This window comes from Scardinius erythrophthalmus (genome assembly GCF_964197995.2).
Source record: "Scardinius erythrophthalmus genome assembly, chromosome: 1".
Lineage (NCBI taxonomy): Eukaryota > Metazoa > Chordata > Actinopteri > Cypriniformes > Leuciscidae > Scardinius > Scardinius erythrophthalmus.
Window position 1 is genome coordinate 22,461,090 of NC_138221.1, and position 25,951 is coordinate 22,487,040.

General features: G+C 36.7%; 2 protein-coding genes across 4 annotated transcripts; both read left to right on the plus strand.

Moving 5' to 3' along the window:
• Nucleotides 1-805: 805 nt before the first annotated feature.
• LOC308691360 (H-2 class I histocompatibility antigen, Q10 alpha chain-like) lies at nucleotides 806-6,652 on the plus strand. 3 transcript variants are annotated; one of them, XM_081366446.1, is made up of 9 exons: nucleotides 806-974; nucleotides 2,046-2,318; nucleotides 2,410-2,697; nucleotides 2,776-3,057; nucleotides 3,196-3,327; nucleotides 3,718-3,768; nucleotides 4,647-4,694; nucleotides 5,191-5,271; nucleotides 5,569-6,652. In XM_081366446.1, exons 1-8 carry the CDS (start codon nucleotides 884-886, stop codon nucleotides 5,253-5,255), a joined length of 1,230 nt encoding a protein of 409 aa, XP_081222572.1. In that variant the 5' UTR covers nucleotides 806-883; the 3' UTR covers nucleotides 5,256-5,271; nucleotides 5,569-6,652. The 3 variants fall into 3 exon arrangements, with proteins under 3 accessions (XP_081222572.1, XP_081222574.1, XP_081222573.1); XM_081366447.1 differs by having other exon boundaries at nucleotides 845-974; nucleotides 2,136-2,318; XM_081366448.1 differs by lacking the exons at nucleotides 4,647-4,694; nucleotides 5,191-5,271; nucleotides 5,569-6,652 and adding an exon at nucleotides 4,034-4,108.
• A 2,918-nt stretch (nucleotides 6,653-9,570) lies between these two features.
• LOC308691377 (H-2 class I histocompatibility antigen, Q10 alpha chain-like) lies at nucleotides 9,571-18,600 on the plus strand. The gene is made up of 8 exons (XM_081366477.1): nucleotides 9,571-9,932; nucleotides 14,666-14,938; nucleotides 15,033-15,320; nucleotides 15,398-15,679; nucleotides 15,784-15,909; nucleotides 16,762-16,821; nucleotides 17,018-17,082; nucleotides 17,733-18,600. Exons 1-8 carry the CDS (start codon nucleotides 9,839-9,841, stop codon nucleotides 17,778-17,780), a joined length of 1,236 nt encoding a protein of 411 aa, XP_081222603.1. The 5' UTR covers nucleotides 9,571-9,838; the 3' UTR covers nucleotides 17,781-18,600.
• The last annotated feature ends 7,351 nt before the right edge of the window (nucleotides 18,601-25,951 follow it).

A 25,951-nucleotide genomic window follows, 5' to 3' on the forward strand; every position in this document is an offset into this window, starting at 1 on the left:
AAACGCGACTGGCCCCTGGCACGCACTAGCACGGCCCGGCCCTGGTCCGACAGTGGAAACGCGGCTATTAACTTTAGATTTAGTTTGGCTGCTGTAACTGAGTTATGACTGCCAGATGAACAAAGAGAAAAGGTGATCTGATGGTGTTGGTTGTGTTTTAACATAATCATTATGTGACCTGAATCACTGAACTTATATAGAGCCCAATTTCTGAGTCAGGTTTACTTTATTAATTATAGCAGCACTGGGCTTGTACAGCATAATATTTTTAACTTTACAATTAATTATCTTAACAGTAATAAAATGTAAGTATAAAACAGGTATATTCTGACAACACTGTTGCCTGTAGTTTACTGTAAAATCTAGTTTTGTGGGTCACCGTTGTGTTGAAGAGTAGAGCCTGTGCTTCAGTCCAGGAGAAGATCTTCAAACACTGATGATATACTGCATGTTGCTTTATTTAAAAGGCAATTATTTTGTATTTGCTGATTCAGTGAAAATCTCTTTTGTTTAAAATATTTTTTTGTGGACACGAATGAAATAATTCCACAGTAACAATATGCTGACATTATTAGCACATTATACATATTAGTTTATAAATGTAATGGCAGTTGGTCAATTTAAGGCAGTCAGTTTCTGCAAATGAAATGAGTTATAACTTGAGTTTTAATTTAGTGCATGGTATTTTTACAGTAACGTACTGTAGATTACAGTAAAGAACCGTACAATTAACAGTAAATTACTGGCGTCAGTTTTGTCAGTATTTTATTGCCCAGATATGGATGACGTCATCTTTCTGTTCTCTCTGTTTAACTTTTGACAAAGGAAGGAAATACCGGTATGTAAAGAGGAAGAAAAGTGTAGACATCAGTAAAAAGCACACATGGCTTTTCAATTATTATCACGAGTTTCGAAAATCTTCCCTGTGCTTTGTGTTTTGCTTCTTGCTGAGACTTTGTCTTCACTTCAAGCAGGTAAATGATGAATTTTTACTCAGATAACCAAAGTCAAAGTAACACGTGCACGCTTCCTGTCAGACTTCCTGATCTCTGAAACGACAGAACTGAAATTTGAGTATAAACTTAATCTAACATTGTATATGAAATATAAAAGTATGTACATACATATTTATGACTAAATTATTCAAGTTTTGTCAACTTAAAACATCATGCAAATGTATAGGTTCAACAGGATTACTTTTTAGCAGCCTTTAATTTATCTAAAGATTAAGGTCCTACTGAATTATCCTGCTGACAAAATAACCTGAAAAAAAAATATTTAATTTTAGTTTATCCAACAGGATCTTGTTTGATCCCATTAGGATTGTTTAATATTTGGGATTTTGTCTAATGTGTCCCTCAGAGAATTGTAGGCCTTGCTTTATATATAATTGCAATAGATTTAGTCTATTTGTGTCTTTATGTAACTGAAATGTTTTGAGACTATCGGGAGTGTGTTGATGTTTTAGCAGCTCTCTCTTTCAGGAACACACAGCTTTTATCACGTTTACACTGAAGTTAGGGCTGGGCGATATGGCCAAAAATATATAACACAATAATTGTTTTATATCAGTTGATATCGATAATTATCACGATAAATGTAATAAAATCTTTATTTCTTTCAAATTTAAAGGCAGATTTTTGCTGAAAGCTTTCAAGTGAAAGTTGTAGAAACTGAGCGTTGTGGTTTTAAACTACTCTTTATTGTCAGAACAGATCATGACAAACACTTGCCAAATGGGTGAACATTTCACAAATCTGAGGTAGAACATTCAAACATTTGTCATTTTTCCTTAACAAAATAAATATCTTTATTGGAAAATTAATTTCTTAGTTTCTGCATGTGCTAATGGGGGATATTATATCAAGACTGCGGTTCAAATGAGTTTCGTTCCGCTTTTGGCGCATAAACATTATCGAACATTTATTGAACTCTTGATATAATCGAGAAGAAATTATATCGCTATAATTATCATTATCATTTTAGCGCCCAGCCCTAACTGAAGTGAACTGTAATTTCCTTATTGTTATTGCATTTCATTGTAGAGAGACACTCACTGTATTACATTTACACTGGTTTGTCCAAACCTGTGAATCTGACGGGCATCTATGAATTCACTGCTATGGGTCTGCTAGACGACACACAGATCGACTATTACAATAGTGAAGAAAAGAGAAAGATTCCCACACAGCACTGGTTGAAAGAGAAAATGCAGGAGGATTACTGGGAACAAGGCACTCAGACGAGAAAGAGAAAAGAACAGTGGTTTAATGTAAGCGTCCAGACTCTGATGGACCGCATGAGACACAAAGAATCAGGTAAGAAACATTCATACCGTTTAACCTGCTTATACACATGATCATTTGATTTATTATCATCTAACATACTTTTTTTTTCTGTCCATTTCAGATCTTCATGTTCTTCAGTGGAGAACTGGTTGTGAAATTGAGCAGCATGGAGATGAAGTGAAGTTTCTCAGAGGCATTTATGAGTTCAGTTATGATGGAGAGGACTTCCTGTCGTTTGATGATAAAGAGTCTCAATGGGTCGCTCCAGTTGACGCAGCTCAACCAACCAAGAGAAAATGGGACAATATGCTGATCCTAAACCAAAACACCAAAGACTACCTGGAGAAAGAGTGTGTGGAGTGGCTCAACAAATTCAGAGAATATGGAGACGAGGAGCTCAGAAAAACTTGTGAGTAAATGTGTTTGTATTTGTTGATACCATATCTGCAGCTGTTATAGAGAGAGACCTGACTGATTACAATTTCAGCTCCTCCGAAGGATCATGTTTTTGCTAAAAAGTCCAATGACACAACCAAACTGAAACTGACCTGTCTGGCCACCGGCTTCTACCCCAAAGACGTGATGTTGACCATTAGGAAATATCGCACATCTCTGCCTGAAGATCAGATTGAATCCACAGGAATCAGACCAAACCATGATGGATCCTATCAGCTGAGGAAGAGTGTGGAGATCAAGGAGGAGGAAAGAGATGAATATGATTGTTTTGTGTCTCACAAAAGCATCAAAGAACCAATTATTTTTCATTTGGGTAATGAAAGCAGTTACACATTGAGACATAAGTATCACCTGATAGGCTATTGAAACAAAAAAGAATTGAAAACTTCCATTGTTTTTGTGATATCCTTAATTGATTAATTCTATTTTTTAACTTTTTACATTTGTATAGATCGAAAATACAGTGACTCTGACCACCAGCCACAGAAAGCCATAAGTTTCACTGGAGTTGTGATTGGTGCTGGGCTTATGCTGACAGTTTTTGCTTTAATTAGTTGCATCTTAAAGAAGAAAAAGATTGTTGGTGAGTAGTGATAATGATGATCCACACATTCTTGTTTTTGGTTTTGTGTAGTAAAGGAGTAATACTTAATTTATTTTCTACTCGTAAAATGGGCCAAAATTAGAGATTTGACACTGAAAAGTCAAAAGTATGGAGGATGCAACACATCCTCAAATTTAACCGCTCATTGTGACCCTGTTGGCACTGAGTAATTAATTGATTGATGGTCATGTCTTAATTTTTACAATTTTTTGTCCTTCTCATGGACATTTCATACTATTTGACTCAAATAAGCTTGGACAAATAAGATCAGAATCAGGACTTGTTTTTATATATTTTATATATTACATTCATCATTTTAGAGTGCAAAGAATATTCTAAAAAAATGTATTTATCTGTCATGCTGTTTAGTTCTCAGAAGCAGAAACGAACGAGAGCCTGAAAAAGATCTTCTAAGCACAGGTACTTCTAATCCAAAAATCTGTTCACTCTTATGCACAGTTTATTTTGACTTTGACACAATGACACAGTCAAACAGATACCAACTCATCTGACTCAGAACATGCCTTCAATTCAACAAATAAGAAATGAGATCAAATTAATTCATTAAAAGTAAACCATTTAAAATGAGTAACTGCAAATTGCATAAAATATTAAGTAAAATTTAACAAAAAATTCTGAATAAAAGACAGATATCAACACTATTTCTTTATTGCCACCATTGAAGACACCAGATGATAACAAGCAGAATTACAGAAGAAAAGAGAGACACAAGAACTACAACTGACTTCCAGACACAGCCTAAGATTAAATCAACTGAAGTTAAAAGACATTAAATATATCTTATTACAAACCAGACAGACTTTATTTCTGTCATTCATCTACAGTTCTTTTTGAAAATTAACAGAGATTTAGATGTTGATGTTTTATTGAAAATGTTTGGTCACCATTATTCTGATCAGTGTTTCCATTACTTGGTCAGTTTGACTCTTGTCTTTTTATGTGAGATTGTGGTCTTTAAACAGTATTTTGCTAAAGCACATACTTTGTTTCAAATGAAATAGATTTAGTAATCATAAAGAAAAATGACTGGTTAATCTCATAAATGATCAAAAGTACTAATAGCAAAAACTAACCAATAATATTGGTTAAAATGTTTCAATATCCAATTTATTTTGGTCAGTGATAAGATTAGTGAATTATTCTACTTTATGGAGCTAAAAAACTATATCATCTGATCATCTTTGTTTATGCCATCCTTTGCAACAAATTATGTCAGTGTCACAGTTCAAAATCTCTGATGCGGGATGAATTGCTAAACTTGAATATGTGTGTTACAGGTCTTATGACAACAACAGGACGTGAGAACAGCGATCCGGCTGAATCTGGTGAATATGCCTCTTATTCACGTACAACCCCAAATCCAGAAAAGATGAGACGTTTTGTAAAATGCAATAAAATCAAGAATCTGTGATTTGCTAATACTCTTGCACCTTTATTTAACTGACTACAGTACAAAGAAAATATTTCCAAAGTTTTCACTGACCAACTTAAGTGTGTTTTTGTAAATATAATCACATTTTGATATTGATGGTCTCTATCACAGATTCTTGATTTTATTGCATTTTACAAAATGCCCCATCTTTCCTGGATTTGGGGTTGCTATTTTAATAAAGCATCGCTAAATATCTGGAGTCCAAACTGGTCTCATCATGAATCTCATCACACACACAGCAAGAACGAGCAGAGCCTCATCAGTATTCAGCTTTGTTTGACACACATGCTGCTTTTCTGCTTCTCAAAGTTTCTATAAATACACATATTAATTTTCATTAAAATGTTCAGTGTCCAAATTTTATTGTTTCTTGCATCTCCATTTGAAAGGCGATCTCACAAAATTGGAGATAACCAGTGACAGTACATCTAAGGATGTGCCAAAAGACGCTTGAAATGTGAACTAATGAGGTAACTTTATTTTATATCACGGGTCTGCTGAATGCTTGATTCTGATTGGTTGACAGACGTTCCGAGTTAAGTGTGACCAATCCTGTTCCTGGATTGCAGAGTTCAGTGTTCTAACACATTTAGGAAATATTTACATTTTAATTAAATGTAATAAATATGTAAAGTCAATATTGTAGAAACTGTTATGAATGTGTTATTTATTATCTTTAAATTAAATTGTGTGATATCGCATCAAGTGCACAGAAGGGTCCATAGATTTCAATTGTCATGATGTAGCTGTTTATGTCTGTGTTTCAGGACTCCCACACCAGTGTTACAGCACAGTCAACACTGCAACAGATCAAGCCCTGATATAGATGTGATATTGGTCAATATCGACACTATCAGTATTATGGTGGAGCGGTACAGAGGAACAGAGGAGCCCATTTTTTTGTCTTCAATGCTTGCTGCACTGTTTTCTATTTCTTTCTGCACTGTCTAGACTCTTGGATGCTAAAAACGCTAATGTTTCTGACACATTAGGTAAATCAGTTCCCTCCAGGACACCAGTAGAGCTCTTCATGATCTCTGATCTTCTGCTCCTTCCACCATCCCAATCCCAGATAACTGAGCCATGAAAGAAGTTTCCACTTTGATTGCTTTTGCCTGGCTGTTTTTTCTGCCGCAACTTAACTTTTTTAATGTTATGTGAAAAACAGTCTTGAGACACATACTGACATCAAGAATCAGCAAATAAATCTCAACAGCGGTGACACATGCATCATGCCGCAATGCATGCTGGGAGCCATGAGTTTTATAATATGGTGACACAAATGAAGATCTTTTTAATGAAACTCAGTTTATGCAACTACCACTTCCAAGCCTCAGAAAGGCAGTAGTGACATCATTAAAGTAATCTGAAGCAGATTCGCCAAACACACCAAAACGGGACAGACCCCAAAGGGCTAGCCCAGGGGTGCCCAATCCTGCTCCTGCCGATCGACTGTCCTGCACAGTTCATGTCCAACCCTAATCAAACACACCTGCCTTTCATTTTCAAGTGATCCTGAAGACGTTAATTGGTTGCTTCAGGTGTGCTTGATTAGGGTTGGAGTTAAACTGTGCAGGACAGTCGATCGGCAGGAGCAGGGTTGGGCACCCCTGGGCTCGACGATTGCCTGTGAAGTTGTCTGATTATATCAGACTGAAAGGAATAAACTCTGTAGATGTTTGACTGTTTGATCCTATCACAGAAACAATAGGAAAACAACACAGTTAAGTAGCTGTAGAGGCACAGGCCTGTGTATTTGCATATTTTAATAAATATGATGGATCATAGTTTGCTGTTTATTAACATGTCTTCTGTGATTTATTTATTTATTTATTTTGGAGAGAGAATTGTAAAAAAAAAAAAGAAGAAGAAGAAGAAAAGAAAACAATGTTAATATCAATGGGCTGAAGAAGTTCACAATGTGTTCATTGAGTTCATGTATTCTTTGTTAGGAGCCTGAGTCATTTGCTCATTGATTTCATTCTGTCCTGTGTATTATTGTCTCTGTGCTTGTGCTTGTCTGTGTTACAGGTGTGTGTATCTTGTGTTAATTAGTAGGCTGTGATTAGATCTCCTCCACGCCTGATCCAGAGATAAGGACCGCCCAAACACTCAAAGAGGGCCAATATTGTGCCATTGTTGATCGTGACCTCTTTGCCGTTACTTTGTATCGTCGTTGTTTTGTCTAGTCTTATGTGTCATATCAGAGAGATTGTGAGTGATTATTTGAGATTATAAAACAGATAGTTCCAGTCCTTGATTCTGAAGGCCGTTGTAAATGGTTCAACAAACACACACCTGTGACGTGTTACATTAGTGTTACTGCGCAACTGCCGTTTGTGACTCTTTGTTGCTGCATGTGTTGCTTAGCAACCTCTTTGAAACTACATTGCTTGGCCAAGGAATAAGTAAGGAATAATTGACGACAGGCCGTTGAATTATTAGGAAAATAATGCACACCCGAGGTGGTAATGCGGTCACGACGCGAAGCGGAGTGGCCGTTCACCTCGGGTGTGCATTATTTTTCTAATAATTCAACGGCCTGAAGTCAATTATTCCGCTTATACTACAGTTACCACACCTCATTGTTCAGATTATGTATTTCAAGACGTTTGTAAAGTTTTTGTCATTAAAACGCTCTTGTATGTAGGACTAATTTCTTACGCATTGAGCCACTGATAGCAGACTCATGCTGGGGACACACGACTAGCTGACACATTCTCTGACTGTTTTCATCGACTGCAGCAGATTTTAAACACCGACTTTGAACACAGACTGAACGCGCGTTTGGGCATGATCAGTCATAAGTATCAAATTACATTTATAACCGGCCTTAAAGTGTGTCCCCAGTTATTAATGCAGTTATTAGAGAGAGAGAGATGTTGCAATAATGAGACAGAAAAGCATGTGCGTCAATATTATTATTATTTATTTATTAATTCAATTCCTTTTAATTAATTCGAATTCACTTTTTTTTCTATTATTGACAGATGACAGACTAGCCAAATAAATGAAACACAAAGCCCTTTTAACAAGTAGGCCTATCAATAATTATTTATTTGTTATATTATCTGCAATAATAATCTGTGCTGCAGGACTATCCATTTATTTAGCCTATTCATTTTAATTTTCTATTGATTATAGATAGGACTACATACTTTATTCAAATTAAACTGCATGTTTCCATTGATTGTGAAGCTAGACATTGAAAATTCCAGATCAAGCGCATGCGGCTAAATGCTTTTTCTTGTTATGAATTGTATCCTATTTTCCGTTATTGCCGTTAACTACGCGAAGTGATATAGAACTGTAATGTGGTCAAAACCTGCCTGGAACTACTTTAGCTGGTCGTTTCCCTGAAAATAATTGCACACCTTAGAACGTTCGTCAACCAATCAGATTCAAGTATTCAACGGCCCTGTAGTATAAATGTGTTATAACGTTGTATTTTTTGTTGCTGGTGTTTATTTTACGAATGAAATAAATATTAAAATGAATATATTTATGGAGTAACAGTTTTATAAAAGCAATAAGCTCCTTGAATCTGTGTTTTAGTTCTAAATTCACTGTAAATCACGGATTCGCAGTGATTATAGCTTTTGTGCTGTGAGCGATTATTTTGAGTTTGTGATTTTGGACCTGTGATAATTGTTGTTAACTGACCTGATTGATCTACGATATTGGATTCTATTTGTTTGCGGCAGACTCTTGTAATCTAAAGGGAGTAATGGGTTTGACGCCATTTTATTTTTGTATATCTATCTTTTCACATTGTTTTTTTGGTTTAAGGAGGTAGGTAAGTTTAAATTGTTTTTAATTTTCTTTATTTTTGTTTTAGGAATTGTAGAGGAAAATATTGTTTTTGTTTGTTATTTTGTCCTTGTCTGCTCCTCATGCTAAACTTTTGAAAATAAAAAGTATTTCTTCTTGGCATGTCTCTCGTAATCTCTTTAATTGTCCTGTCACTGCTGACCCCTAGCGGTCGCAACAGTCTTGAACACATGTTCAGTTAAAGGGTTAGTTCACCCAAAAATGAAAATTCTGTCAGTAATTACTCACCCTCATGTTGTTCCAACCGCGTAAGACCTTCGTTCATCTTCGGAACACAAATTAAGATATTTTTGATGAAATCTGAGCCATATCTGAATCCCCCATAGGCTGCTATTGTGTCCGAAACTTGCTGGCCCAGAAAAGTTATTAAAGAGATCGTTAATATAGTCCAAGTGACTCCAGTGGCTCAATCTTATGTATATCAAGCGACGAGAATACTTTTTGTGCGCAAAAACAAACAAAAATAACGACTTTATTCCACTTTTCATTTCCTTCTCTCTGGGCCTCGTAGTGTTTTTGCGCTGCGCGTCTGTGTTGCACGTCATCACGCATCACACACATGCGGAATAAAGGAGAAATAAACAATAATATCAAGACTTAGATTTGGGCATACTCACTTAATGGTACATTGAAGACAATAGGGAAACATGAGACAGGAAAGTGTGAAAATTGTAATCAAAAGGAAACTTTAGAGCATGTTAGCCTATATTGATCTGCCCTATATTTAGTAATGAAAGAAATATGTTAATTTACAACCTCAAGAAAATTAAGATGAAATTGGAGCTTACAACAATCTCACAAAAGAAATCATATGACGATAGTGTCACATTTCTTACACAATACAGAATAATACATAAAGGAATAGTATAATGTTAATGGGTGATGCCATCTTGACCCACACTCCTAACTAGTAGGTGGCGGTAATGCGCCTAAACTGTGACTGTCATCCGCCAGAAACAAGCAAGAAGAAGAAAAGAAGAAGAATCGTCAGTAAACAAGTGAGAGTTCACAGAGTTAAACCTAAAAGCGTGTGTCCGTGTGTTTATTAAATTAAAGCAGAGATGTAGCACTGCCTCGTTTAGGAATTTTAGTTAGGAATGTGTACTAGACATTTAAATCTTAATTCTGCTTCTGGAAGGAGGACTTGGGCAGTTTCGGCATTTAGACGTTGACAAGGGAGGAACGATGTAAACATAAAAATGAAACATGTATTTTCACCTGTGGCCTCGGGTTTCGCCAAGATCTAAGCTCTGCTTTGTGTTTTTCATCTATTGTGGGACATTGGCTTCTCTTCAAGCAGGTCAGTTATTAACTTTTGCTGAGTTTTCCAGAGAACGAAAGTGAAAGTAAAATGTTTACGTTTCCTGCTCAGACTTTGTAATGACAGAACTGAAATTTGATTACAAACTTATGCTAACGTTGTATATGAAATATAAGAGTATGTGCATATTTATAACTAAAATATTTGAGTTTTGTCAATGTAGAACATGCTTGCTAATTATCAGGATTGCTTTTTAGGAGCCTTTAATTTAGCCTAAAGATAAGATCCTGCTAGATTAATGGATACTGGCTAGATAAACTAAAAAATGGTTTAGTTTTAGTTTATCCAACAGGATCTTGTTTGATCTTGTTCCCTTTTGGATTGCTTTCAAATTTGGGATTTTTAACAATGTGTCCCTCAGTGAATTACAGGCCTGCTTTATATTGTATTTTAACCCTCTGGAGTCTGAGGTGTTTTCTGGGCACTGGAGGTGTTCTGACATTTGTGCTTTTTTCAGTTATTTATAAACATGTTAATGGCAAAGGTGTAAATTCACTCTATATAGCACAAACAGGGCTACCAAAATATGTGATCACCATGCATGTATATTTTTTTATTTTTAAGAGAATAATGCTTATGCGTGGTTATAAAAAAAAAATAAAAATGAAATTTGCTGAAAGAAGACCTCAAAACTCATAATAAATATGCATGAATAAGACTTTTGAGAAATGGATGTTCTTCCTTCGAGTTCTGGCTTCAAAATTATGTGAAAATAGTCTTGCTTTATCGTTCAGATAAAACAATACATTGATTTAAATTGATGTAAAACAGGTTTTGCTTGGAAAGCCATTATGCGAGTGGGCGTGAACGAGGAGTGGTTTACACCTTGGAATACCAGTGTTTCCCCTAGGTTTACAGGTTTGGGGAGGGGGGGGAGGGGGGGGGGTTAGTTGGTTTGTTTGGGGAAAATTGACACAGACACTATCTATCTATCTATCTATCTATCTGTCACATAAATTGTCTGGGAGGGTAATGGTTTGTAAAAGTTAAAAAATGTTAACATAAGATATCTCTTTAAAAAAATAAATAAACATATTTAAATCTTTTTAAAATTGACTTTTGCAAAAACCTTTGTTAAATTTATAGAAGTATTTGTTAATATTAATGGACCAGAGCTTAAATAGTTTTATTTTTTAACTACCAACTAAAAAAAGATTTATAAATACTAACAAATATATTGGTCATTCATTGTTCGTTAATGTTAGTTAATACATATATATGACAAACAAATTTTAAAAGGGCTTTTTTATGAGAAGTTTTTATTTCTATGATGCATTTATTGGAGAGAATAATCCTGTCAGACGCACCACTGCTGTGAACGCGCGTTCACGTAAACACAATTTAAACAATGTATTATTCAATGCATTACTTCTATATAATTAAATATTAAATTGCTCAAGCAAGTGGTAAAATATTTAACCATGTACTTATATTAAAATCTTTTGTATTTAAATTTTAATACAATAAATCTTGCATGTCACAAAGAACTTGTTTTCCACCTCCACGAATGAGACGAGTGTTGTTCATTATGTCGCCTTGTTGAGGTAAATTGTAGTTTTCCTTGCTTTAACTAAGTCTTAAAGTGAAAAAAGTAGTAATTAATTAAATACATGTATGGTGAGATTACTACATTTTATTTAATTAATCGCACTTATGGTGAAATTACTACATTTTCAGGTCAATCGGTGTTCATTTTGATCACGAAACATGCGCTGTCACTTTAATTCAGCGTTTGCAGCACAGCAGAAATAGACTCGGTGCGGAAACGATCTCTGCACTGCTGTATACGCACCGCAACTGGAACGGATCGATCATCGACGGACTGCATCCGAGTGCAGTGTACGGGAAAAAATACTCACCGCAAACGAAATATATGTGAAACGGGCGTTAGACTTGGAGCAGGAGAGCTACTCCGGCTGCTACTCGCAGTAGAGCGAGTGTTGCCATCTTCAGTTCAGCGACATATTTCCCGCCGCGCGCTCTCTGTCCGCTAGTGCTCAACTGTATGTGACGCAAGTGTTTGTTTGTGTGTGAGTGTGCGCACGTGCGCACTCATTGGGATAATTGTAAACGCGCAAACACAGACAGAAAAGACATGCCATCGTGTAAATAAGATAAATAACATATTACTTAAGGGCCATGTAGTTTTTTTTTTTATAAAATAACAAATTGTAATCTGGCGCTATAAAGAAAATCAAATCAAATTTACTTGACCTCCAAGGGGGGGCGGGGGGAGCCGTTAGGAGGGCGGGGCGCCCCCCTTATATAATGGTAGGGGAAACACTGAAGACAAAATGTCCCACCCATTATGCATAATGACTCTGCATAATTAGCCATTCATTCAGGTGTGACTCTGACTGACTGAGCCACAATGCAAGGACAAAAAATTAGAAGAAGACTTATATTGACCATTTAAGATTTTGCTTACATCTATCTTGTAAATATGTTTTGCTATTTTATTAAAAAGGTTACAATTACAACAATAATTAAAATTTCAACAATATTTCAAGTGTACTCTTTCTTTGTAAAAAATAAAAAAAGATTATAGGCCTACATTTTAGGCCTATCTATGTATTCATTAGTTTGAATATAGCCAAAATTGGAACAGCTAACATCTTAGTTGATGACTTTATTTTATATATATATATAAAAATTGCTAAACAAAAGCTTATTTGATATATATATTCAGTATATTCTACAGTAAAAACTGTACTCAAATCTATTCAACAAAATGTTGTCTTTCATATTTCGCCTGACTGTAACGTTGTTTTTATGAAATATTAGGGCATATAAATGTTAATTTGCAGTTTAATACGTATTGCTTATACAAATAGCCTACATTTTATTTCAACATATTTCAGTCGATTTTTACTCATCTCAGTAGGCTATAGTAATACAGTTTGCTAAAACATCATCATTCATTCACACACGCGATTTAAATTTAAACTGTCTTTTTGCGAGCTGTGGTAAACAGCGCGCATCTCTGCCGTTCATTCATCAAAAACAGAAACCCGATTCACGTGAGAAGAAAAAAAAACTTACAGTATTCCTCAGCTCGCTCCTCGATATACCCGCACTTCTGAGGTAGGCTACTTTTTTCATCAAAAGCTTATGTGGCAGTATATTCTACAGTAAAAACTGTACTCAAATCTAGTCAACAAAATGTTGTCTTTCATATTTCGCCTGACTGTAACGTTGTTTTTATGAAATATTAGGGCATATAAAATTGCAGTTTAATACGTATTGCTACGTACAAATACGTACAAATAGCCTACATTTTATTTCAACATATTTCAGTCGATTTTTACTCATAGTAATACAGTTTGCTAAAACATCCTCATTCATTCACACACGCGATTTAAATTTAAACTGTCTTTTTGCGAGCTGTGGTAAACAGCGCATCTCTGCCGTTCATTCATCAAAAACAGAAACCCGATTCACGTGAGAAGAAAAATAAACTTACAGTATTCCTCAGCTCGCTCCTCGATATACCCGCACTTCTGAGGTACTTTTTTCATTATTGTTATTGCTCACAGCGCTGCTGAGATGGTGTTAAAGTAATGATCTGAATAAACTGATATGTGGGCGTTCACAGGTTTGCTTGGATTGCCTCATTCATTTGCGTTTGAATAGTGCGCGCTCTCCGTAGGCGGAGTCACATTACATTTGAATTAGCTCTAATGAGGTCGACTGGAATCGCTCTCTTTTAATACAGATTTCACAACATGAGAATATTTGTTTTTTATATAAATTACTTCATTTAAGAGAAGAGAATTCAAGCTTCATGCCTGTATGTCTGTTTGCCTGTTTGACTGAGTATTCGCTGAGTTATTGTTCATTTTCGGACGCGTTTCAGAATGGACGACACTGGCAGATAGAAGGCAGAACTCGCATCACGTTTATTTTTCTTTATTTGGCAAAAAGCACAACACTTTGTTTTTATTGTGAGTATACACAAAAATAATACACATTTAACAGAATCGATTGATATATGAAACTTGTTTTGTAAAATCAAAGTCAAAAGAGTATTTTGGGTCTCAATTCAACTCATAAGGAAAAAAGCGAGCAGATCACGCCGGCGTGATCTCCGACCTCTGAGGGTTAAAGGATCACGTCGACTTTTTGTGATTTTAGCTTATTCTCCGTACCCCCCAGAGTTAGATAAGTCCATACATACTGTCTGACGCACCCACCGCTAGCCTAGCTTAGCACAAAGACTGGAGTACCAAGTAGCAGTGCTTCGCCTTCTGAGAATATAGTTCCCAGTATGTTACGTATACAGTTAGAAGATGGCTGTGTCTCATGTGACCTTGTTATTTGTACACACTGTGACTATACAAATCACAACATGTAAATAGGAAAATATTGGCGTTATTTTGTCACTTATTGGTGGAGCCGTTTACCTCCAGTCTTTGTGCTAAGCTTGGCTAGCGGTGGGTGCATCAGACAGAGTTACGGCACGCACGGAGATGAGAAGGGTATGTATGGACTTATCTAACTCTGGGGGATACGGTGAAGGAGCTAAAGTCCCAAAATGTTGCCGTGTTCCTTTAATAGATTTTTATTTGTCTTTCTTTAGCTAAAACTGTTTTGAGACTATCCGGAGTGTTTGATGTTTTTACTTCTTTTACTTAAAGAAATGTACTACATGTAGAACATTTACACTTCAGTGAACTGTTATTTCATGCATATGTCATTCCTCTTCATTGTAGAGAGACACTCACTGTATTACATTTACACTGGTTTGTCCAAACCTGTGAATCTGCCGGGCATCTATGAATTCACTGCTATGGGTCTGCTAGACGACAGACAGATCGACTATTACAATAGTAAAGACAAGAGAATGATTCCCAAACAGCCCTGGATGGAAGAGAGAATGCAGGAGGATTACTGGGAAAAAGGCACTCAGTCCAGAAAGCGCAAAGAACAGTGGTTTAATGTCAATGTCCAGATTCTGATGGACCGCATGAGACATAATACATTAGGTGAGAAACATTCAAAAAGTTTAACCTGCATATATATATATCTAATTTATTATTGTTTTCATCTTACAAACATTTCAATTTGTGTCCATTTCAGATCTTCATGTTCTTCAGTGGAGAACAGGTTGTGAAGTTGAGCAACAGGGAGATGAAGTGACGTTTCTCAAAGGTGTTTCTGAGTACAGCTATGATGGAGAGGACTTTCTGTCTTTTGATGATAAAGAGGCTCAATGGGTCGCCCCAGTTGACGCAGCTCAACCAACCAAGAGAAAATGGGATATTAAACCCACCTTTAACCAATACACCAAAGGCTACCTGGAGAAAGAGTGTGTGGACTGGCTCAACAAATTCAGAGAATATGGAGACGAGGAGCTCAGAAACGGCTGTGAGTAAATGTGTTTGTATTTGTTGATCATCCACAGATGATTAAACTGATTGATGAACTGATTTCTGTGTTTTCAGCTCCTCCAAAGGTTCATGTGTTTTCAAGGAAATCCAATGACAAAACCAAGCTGAACCTGACCTGTCTGGCCACCGGCTTCTACCCCAAAGACGTGATAATGATCCTTAGGAAATATTGCACTTCTCTGCCTGAAGATCAGATTGAATCCTCAGGAATCAGACCAAACCATGATGGATCCTATCAGCTGAGGAAGAGTGTGGAGATCAAGAAGGAGGAAAGAGATGAATATAATTGTCTTGTGACCCACAAGAGCATCAAAGAACCAATTATCACCAAATTGGGTAAATAAAGCAGTTACACAGAAAGACGGAACTAACACCTGATAGCCTATTGGAATTTTTTGTTAATCAGTTCTATTTGTTTTAATCTTTTTGCATTTGATAAGATGGAAAAAACAGTGACTTCTCGCCAGAGACTATCGCACTTATGACTGGAGTAGGGATTGGAGTTGTGGTTATGCTGGTAGTTGATGTTATATTGGCTCTCATCTTATATAATAGGGGTATTACTGGTGAGTAGTGACTGATTAATGATGATTCACACATTCTTGGTTTTGTGTTGTAAAGGATTAATAATTTTGTTTATTTTTAAGCTTGGACAAATATAAGATATGGACTTGTTTTCAATCAAATTTTAGATAATTAAAAGTAAAAATAAAACTTTTACATTACAAACAATTTGGAGTGCAAAGAATATCCAAAAATGACTTTATCTGTTATTCTTTTTAGCTTTCATTTACACAAACCCACCAAAACCTGATAAAGACAAGAATGCTGGAGTTCCTCTACTACAGTGGTCCTCAAACTGGGGTTCGCGTATAAAATGCGCGTTCATTTACCGAGCATGTATTTCTAACATGCAAAATGTTTTAAATGCATGACATCTAATCGAAATTTGGTACAGAACAACAAGACATTTTTTGATACTCGATGGTATCGAGGCAATTCGGTCAGTGCCTATGCCTAAAAAGTATCAAACTCTACTCGATGCCCAGTTCTACAAATATTGTCCCTTAATGGAAAAGGTGTAACATGCAGTCTAAGTGGAAAAGAGGGGGTTCGTGGAAGATGTTAAATGCCTCAGGGGCTACGCCACCCTTAAAAGTTTGAGAACTGCTCTACTAGAAGGTACCTGTAATCCCAATATCTGACCACTCTTATGAACAGTTTATTTTGATATTTTTAATAAGGACTCATTGACATAGTCAAACAGAATCCAACTCATCTGGCTCTGAACATGCTTCCTTTTTAGATATTTATTCTGCTAACTCTAGCTAAATAAAACAACTAAATGCTTTCTCAAGCAATTGCTTTGTTATTTACCAGGCAAATATTAAGTAAATGTTTCACTGTTTCTCCAACAGGTAAATCTGCTGAAACATCAGGCAGCAGTGCGACTAACTCTCAAGAGCAAGTGGACGAATGTGGGAACTGTTTCTTATTATGAATCTAATCACACACACAGCAAAAACATGCAAAGCTTAATCAGTATTTATCTTTGTTTGACACACATGCTGCTTTTCTGCTTGTCAACTTTTCTGTAAATGCATGTATACACGTTTGTTTTAAATGTTCAGTGGCTAATTTTTTATTTTATTTTTTTGCATCCCTATTTGACAGATGTTCTCATAAGGGACGGTTCAAGAAATGGAGTGCCAGGGACGTTCAATCCGCGACCTAATGAGGTAACTATATTTTATACCATGGGTCTGTTGAATGCTTGATTCTGATTGGTTGAGTTTACAGTAGGACATTTAGTAAATGTTTACATTTTAGTTATATTTAGTAAATATGTCAAATAAATATTGCAGCAATTGTTATGCATTTGTTATTTACTATCTTTAAATTAAATATTGTGATATCGCATCCAGGGCCGGATTATCTATAGACAGGATTGGGCGAGTACCATTGGGCACCAGCCAATAGGGGGCACTCAGGGCCGGATTATCCAATGGGCATTATGGGGCCCAAGCGAGTGGAAGAAAAAAAGTCCTTCTTGTTTTTACATTTCCGATAACAGAGCGTAAAGTGCCTGTCTTTTTGGCAAAAAGACGCCCAACACTAAATATCTACAGTGGTATAGTTTGTAAGGCGTGAGGTGCTTGAAAGTAGCTTTTGACACACGCGTTCGACCCAAGTTACTGGGCTACTAGACATTGTACCCAGAGGCCTCTGAATTTTTAATCCGGCCCTGATTGCATCAAGTGTACAGAAACTTGTCTTATGTGAAACTGGTTAGTAATTTTGCTACAGGTCCATTGATTTCAATTGAGATGGTGTAAAATATAGTGCAAATACACAAGCCTAAATCTGTTTTTTTACATTTTGGATGCAGTTCTCGATGTTCACAAGTGCTCCTTCTGGAGTCTTGAGTCAAGACTGAAGTCTTATCACTGGAGTCTAAATCAAGTCTGCAGTCTTTAAGCTGGAGTCCGAGTCAAGTCTGAAGTCTTTGAGTTTGAGTTTCCCCTATTTATAAAGACAATACGCATTGATCAACATTTCCGTAAATGTGCCAGTGTTAGCCAGCTGGCTAATTTTCAACTTGCAGTTCTTTGTCAAGTTGTTTTTGAAACCTTCAAAATAATAAAAAGTACATAACGAGGACATCATAAATCCATGAAGACAGCAATAACAACAAAAGAAGAATTCTCTGCATAGGACACAAACCATGCGAAGCAACTTTGAACGGCAAAACATCAGCACATTAATTCAGTAACAACAATCAGCATTTCCACACAAGTAGCCATACAAGCATTCAAAGCAACAATACACAACCTTCTGGCGGTACATGTACACTGTTATAAATTCATTGTCATTTTACAGGAAATTCATGTCAACTAATGTATATTACTTGCCGTAAATTTACAGCAAGTAATATACAGGATTTTTACTGTTTACTCTTACAATAAAGTACTGTATGTATACAGCAGTGCTACTGTGATTATAGTAGCATTATTACAGTAAAATGCTGTAATTTATTTCAGTTTATTGTATGTTTACTGCAACTCAGTTGCCAGGAATTTCCTTCAATTTCACAGGACAGAATTAAAATTTTATATTGTAATTCAGTATACTGTATATATCCTGTTATTTGTACATATTACAATACAATGCTGTAATTATCCGTATTAGGCAATTAAAAACACAACAATGATATATTTTCTTTGTTTTATTAAAAACTGTTTTTTTTAAGAGGGTCCAAACAGGTGCGTTGAGCCCTTGTCTCTTCTCCGCTTTGCAACCCGTCTGGGAGTTGATTCCACAAAAAGTTCTGAAAACCGAGAGAGAGGAAAAATAGTTAAATCTGTTAAATAATGACAAATACTATGTAAAAAAAAAAAAAAAAGTTACCTATTCCTACTTGCTCATAAAAGAAAATGACTTTGATGTATTTATTTAATATTAACAACTTAACTTAACATTTAGAATTACATTGGCTTTTACATTGTTTTTTGTAAATATATAACGTCATTGTATGCATGTATGTACTGTATATCATATGACGCTTTGGACAAAAGCATCTGCTAAATACCTTAACCACACTTCAAAATGTTTTATTTAATTAATTAATGAAAGTCGTGATGTTAAACTGCTGTCCGTCAGCCTCTTCTGTTTACACATAAATGTCCTGCATGGGAATACCAACTCTAGGTAGAACAGACACTTAACAGTAATAGCTGGGTCTCCATCCAACTTTTTAATGCACATTTTAACCATTTGAAAAAGAAATCCTGACTTGAAACGGTTAAAATTCACAATATTTACTATCAGAGTTATATTAATAAACACCCTGTTGCTCCCAAGCTTTATAATGGCAGTGGATTGCAACATCAGTTTGAAGCTCAAAAAAGTCCATCTATCCATCATAAAAGTGCTTCACACGGCTCTGAGGGGTTAATAAATGCCTTCTGAAGCAAAGAAATGAGTTTGTAAAGATTTAAAGGAGAACTCGGCAACTCTAGCGAATTCTAGTCACTTCTTCGCTGATTTTCCCTTTTGTTGTCGCATGTTTTCCCCACGAGCTCCCCCTACAGCTGTGGGGGGGCGTATATTTCACAACACAGTCGTAAAAAACTCGCGGCGGCCTCCTCCCCCTCTCTACCGCTGCTCATGTGCGTTTGTTATGATCGGAGCAAGCCAACTGTATCGCGTGAAGCTATGTCTACCGAGGTGGGTAATCTGGTAATACATCATACATGCGTGTGTGTTTATGTTGAATTGCCATAAAGCAATTTGTGTTTCGCGCTCGTTCTCGCTTCTCACGAGACTTCCAATTTCTATCTTGCCGGGACGGTAGTGCCCAAGTTGCAAGGTTGGTTTTCCGCCTGGGAACGCTGGGGGGAGCGGGGAAAGTCACCAATATCACCAGAACAGGTTGTTTAACCATCCAAATGATTTCTAGAAAGTTTTATTAAGTTAAAAAAGTTACCAAGTTCTCTTTTAAATATTAATATTTTTCATACATGAAGTAAAATAACTAGCTTCCGGACAAACGAACATACAGATTTTCCACTAAAGCGCAACTTATGCGAATAATGCGACATACTACGCTACTTCCGACGTCATGAGTTGCATAAGTTGCGCTTTGAATGCAAGTAGACTGCATATGGCCGTTTGGCCGTAAGCTAAAATTTTCATTTGTAACATGTTAAATATGGATATTTTTCTTACATGATGATGCTGGTTGGTTTAAGTTTATAAAGTATAAAGTTTATATTATTAGATAAAGAAAGCCTACATGACTGCTCTTCCACCCTGGTTGGCCAAGCACAAAGTAATGTTATACCATCTGAATATACCACACAGCAAAATCCCCAGTGTTAAATTAACACTCTCAGTGTTTATATGAGTCCACACTCAGAGTGTTATTAGTAACACTGAAGCTGTGTTAAAGTTAATGAGATAATTAAGTGATTGAGTGATGATTGAGCATTATTGAAGACACCTGATGTTAACAAGCAGAATCACTGAAGGAGAAAACTGTAATTGGTTTGTTACCATTATGGTGATCAGTGTCTGCTTTAGTTGGGCTGGTGACCCTTAGCTCATTAACTTTAGACTTAGTTTGGCTGCTGTACATGAGTTATAACAGCCAGATGAACAAAGAGAAACGGTGAGCTGATGATGTTGGTTGTGTTATAACATAATCATCAATTCACAATCATTTAACCTGAATCACTGAACTCATATTGTGTCAAAATTCTGAGTTAGATTTACTTTATTAATTATAGCAGCTCTGTCCTTGAAAAGCATAATATTTTGAACTTTTACAATATACTCCAAATAATTTCTGAAAAGTTGTTCACATACAAAACTTTTTTTTGTTTTTGTTTTTTAAACACTGACATCAAGAATCAGCCTGTGACTCTCAACAATGGTGACAATTATAAAGCATCTTAAATCAAAACTCATTCATGGCTCCCATCATGCATTGCTGCATGAATAAATAATGAGCTTATGTTCAGAGGTGATCTGTTTGTCACCATTGCTGAGATTCATACGCGAATTCTTGAAATACTTTTTATGAAGGTTTTTTTTTTAATTTTTTTTATTGAGTTGATCATTTGGATTTCATTGAGAAGGCTAAAAATGGCATACTCTACAACAGGGGTGGGGAACGTTGATTCTGGAGGACCGCTGTCCTGCAGAGTTTAGCTCCAACCCTGAAAAAAACATTCGGCTGTCTGCAACTTCAGTAATCCTGCAGACATTGATTAGCTTCAGGTGTGTTTGATTAGGGTTGGAGCTAAACTCTGCAGGACAGTGGCCCTCCAGGATCAATGTTCCCCACCCCTGCTCTACAAGGACAGTGCTGCTATAATCAATAATGTAATCTTAACTCTAAATATTGCTCTCTCGTAAATTATGCTCTCAATGAGTTCAGTGATTCAGGCCAACTGATTATTATGTTAAAACACAACTAACTCCATCAGATCACATGTTCCCGTTGGTCATCTGGCTGTTATAACTGAATTACAGCAGCCAAACATAATCTAAAGTTAATGACTTCAGGGTCAAAAGCCCAACTAAAGAAAACACTGATCACCATAATGGTAACATACCAATTACGGTTTTCTTCTTCAGTGATTCTGCTTGTTAACATCAGGTGTCTTCAATAATGCTCAATCATCACTCAATCACTTAAAGGAGCATTCTGTAAGTTCTGAAATTTCTAACCGTTACTGACACCAGTGGCCGTTAGAGGAACTGCAGCCAGTCTCATGCTCGTTCTCGGTGCGCACGCTCATACGAGCACGGCCACATCAACCAGGGTTGCCGCGGCAACCACTGACGGCTCATCGAGATTCACCACTCACCAGCATAATGTTTGAGGTAAGAAAAGTTACAGTACTGTAAGGTTATTGTTTGACAGACCATATTTTAGTAAAATGTTGCAGAGCTGCTGTATATTATCAACTAAAGTCTACTTCTAAAAGTATTTTAACACAACACTGTAACACACACTCCCAGCACTCACAGACCCCTTATTTTGACTATTGTAGAGTAACGTTTTTTTTTTACACTTCCGAGGAGTGTCCGTGGGTGTCTGAGTTGTGCTGGGGGCTGGTCGCTTCTTTCCATCCGCAGAGTCCATTTGAAAACACCGATTGCCGCTGCTTACTATAATGGCTGCCGTGCCGTACAGTTGTAAAGCCCAAGTAGACGAGAATGCGCATGACGTCACATTTTGTGAATTTTCACGCCGATTCGGGCCCGACTCCTCCACACACGATTGAGTTTACAGGCTGATAGAGGCAACCGTGGTGGACAGTCGAGGTGTCATTCTTTTTATTACATCATGGTTGGCTCAAACATGTACAAATGAAAACTCTATCTTAAAGATTTTTTTAAGTAAAAACCTACGCAATGCACCTTTAATTATCTCATTAACTTTAACACAGCTTCAGTGTTACTAATAACACTCTTGAGTGTGGACTCATATAAACACTGAGAGTGTTAATTTAACACTAGGAATTTTGCTGTGATATGCTATATTCAGCTTTTATCACAGTTATAGCTTACAGAATTAAATGAAGATACCAGCATTGTCATTTAATTAAAGCCCATATTTCAAATAACGTTTGCTTGTGTTTACTCAGTGACCATAAAATCTACAAGCTACGTTTATGCTAGAGTGCAAACCACAATGTCAAAACCCCCGATCACAAGACAGCAAAACAGAAGTCCTAATAACGTTACATCAGCCTGTCCGGTAGCACGTGTAATCAATGCAAGAATAACCTGAGCTAAATAAGCTTACCTGGCTAATGTTAATGCTTATTTTTACAGTCTGGGCTAACGTTATTTGAGCTATTGTCATTGTGGTGGTTTTCCATTAATGTTACGGTACAAGCTCAGCTCGACTCGATTCTACACAGTAAAATCCTCAGTGTTTAATCAACACTGCTCAGAGCACATATGGTCCCACTCTACAGAGTGTTAAAATTAACACTGAAGCAGTGTTGGAGTTAATGAGATAATTAAGTTAACACTGAAGCAGTGTTGAAGTTAATGAGATAATTAAGTGATTAATTAAGTGATTGGCCATTAGTGGTGACACCTGATGTTAATAAGCAGACTCATTGACGGAAAGAAAAAAAACAATAACAGAAAAAAGAGAAACACAAGAACTACAACTGACTTTGAGCCATTACACATTGTTACATTTATTATTACCAGTTTGACTTTATTTCTGTCATACATCGACAAAAGTTCTTGAGATTCAACAGAAGTTTAGACGGTAATGCTTAATGGACGTTTAATGGACTGTTACCATTTTGGTGGTAAGTGTTTGCTTTAGTTGGGCTCTTGACTCTTTTAATTTTGTCAATAGTAGTTTTTCTCTGTAGTCAGGGGGCCAAAACTGATATTAAAACTTTGTCGGACACTTTTTGGTACAAGTATACAACCTATCCAGTATTAATATTTATCCCCTCAACATGTGTTCTAGCCAGGTTGTCAGCTTAGAAAATGTTTTTTTGTCCATTTTAACACTATATTCTTAAAAGTGGTAAAAGCGGATTTTTTTTCCCCAAAGTGCTTCCATTTTCTTCCATGTTACCTATTGTAATTTTGGGCAAATGTGCAATATAATCCAACTTATGTGCAAGCATGATAATTAAAAAATAATAATCAATAAATACCACAAGAGTATCACACCACAAGGGGCACTGTTGTGTCAGCACAGTTGTGATTTGGCAGCAGATTGAGGCAGCAGATCCAGAGAAGATGATCACAGCAGGTGTCAACAGTACAGTCTGAATAAAACTTTATAAAGGAGTGAATCACACAACAGATTAACTTGATCTATTTGTCTACACAAACATTTACCTCAAGATTCTACCATTCTACCACCAAATTTTGCCAGAAACAGGTAAGCTAAACTGTTTTCCAACTAGCTATATACTTACCAGACATACACTCACCTAAATGATTATTAGGAACACCATACTAATACTGTGTTTGACCCCCTTTCGCCTTCAGAACTGCCTTTATTCTACGTGGCATTGATTCAACAAGGTGCTGAAAGCATTCTTTAGTAAGGGTGTCACGATTCTCCAAATCCTTGATTCGATTACATTTTCGATTCTAAAGTCACGGTTCGATTCGATTCTCGATTTTAAAAAAATAAATTGAAAGCACAAGCTATGCCTTTTTAAGACTTTTATGAAATATAATAATATCTGACCTTTGTTCGCAATACCACACACTACATTGTCAAATTTAAAATGTTTATTAACAACATAATGTAACAATAACTTATATTTTCAGTCAATTGGAAACTTAAACAATATAACCTATTACCTGGCTATTATAGTCCCGGGGCTCCCTGGACTCCTCAGAGCAGTCACAGGCGAATAACACGGCGCTTTAAATTGGGTTCCCACAGCGTTTGCAACGCAGTGCGAGAGAACGTTCTCGTAAGGGAACGTAGGCTACTTGGTTACTTGGGTAACCTCGGTTCCCTTAGAGATAAGGGAACGAGTACTGCTTTGCCTTGCCGTGCTATTTCGCTCATATCAGGTACTTCGCTTCAGTCGATTTAAACCTAAAATCCTTTGGCGAGTTTTTTGTGAATTATACCCTCCAGCCACGTCCAAATTGGCGCGCTCGAGGTTGGCAGGGCGCCATGCGCTCCCATTGGACCGTACGCCACTGCTAACTCGCCATAGGTTCGTGCAGTTGCCGCAGCACAGACAATTAGCTCGCTCAGACGAGATATGATGCTCTCGCTGTGCAGCTGCAATGTGTTTTAAAATAAAGGCTTCAATATTCTCGAGAAAAGGAGTTTTACCTATTACACGCAAGCCGAGCTGCCGTGACATATGGGGCGTGGCAGCATTGACGATTCCATTTTTTGATTCGATAATCGAGATTGAGCATTAATTTCGATCGATTTCGATTTAAAATCGAAATCGTGACACCCTTATTCTTTAGAAATGTTGGCCCATATTGATAGGATAGCATCTTGCAGTTGATGGAGATTTGTGGGATGCACATCCAGGGCACGAAGCTCCCGTTCCACCACATCCCAAAGATGCTCTATTGGGTTGAGATCTGGTGACTGTGGGGGCCATTTTAGTACAGTGAACTCATTGTCATGTTCAAGAAACCAATTTGAAATTATTTGAGCTTTGTGACATGGTGCATTATCCTGCTGGAAGTAGCCATCAGAGGATGGGTACATGGTGGTCATAAAGGGATGGACATGGTCAGAAACAATGCTCAGGTAGGCCGTGGCATTTAAACGATGCCCAATTGGCTAGGGCTGGGCGATTTAAATCGCGATATTGTTGTGCGCATCTCATCAGTAAAGCCGGTTCCTTGATTAGTAGTAAATCACCATCACCTGCTTTCAGATGGAGCGGCATTTACTACAAAGAGCCGTAGTTAACTGACAAGCTGAGCCAAATCACATCAATATCGCGGACGTATCGCCAGCGATATTTAATGCGATATGGCTCAGCTTGTTAGTTAACTACGGCTCTTTGTACACAGCGAAACATCCAGTGTTAAATTAACACTCCTGGGAGTGTATGAGTCCACACTCAAGAGTGTTTAAGTTAATGAGATAACTAAGTGATTAATTTAGTGATGATTGAGCATTATTGAAGACACCTGATGTTAACAAGTAGAATCGCTGAAGGAGAAAATCGCAAATTGTAAGTTACCATTATTGTGATGGGTAGTTGCTTTAGTTGGGCTCTGACCCATTCATGTGTACTTTAGAATTTTGTTTGACTGTTGTGACTGAGTTAAAACTGCCAGTTGAACAAAGAATAAAACGTGATCTGATGGTGATGGTTATATTATAACAATCACCATTTGAACTTGATCACTGAACTGTCTAAAATTCATCTTTCTGACTTCGATTTACGTTGTTGGTTACAGCATAACTGTGAAGCTGAATGAATGTTCAGAATTTTTTTATGTAAATTAAAGGATTTTTAAGATGTTATAAAAAAAATATTTTTTTTAGGCACACACAGATGTCAAGATTTAGTCTATGCATCTCAACAATGGTGAGGAGCAGTATATTCAATGAGGAAA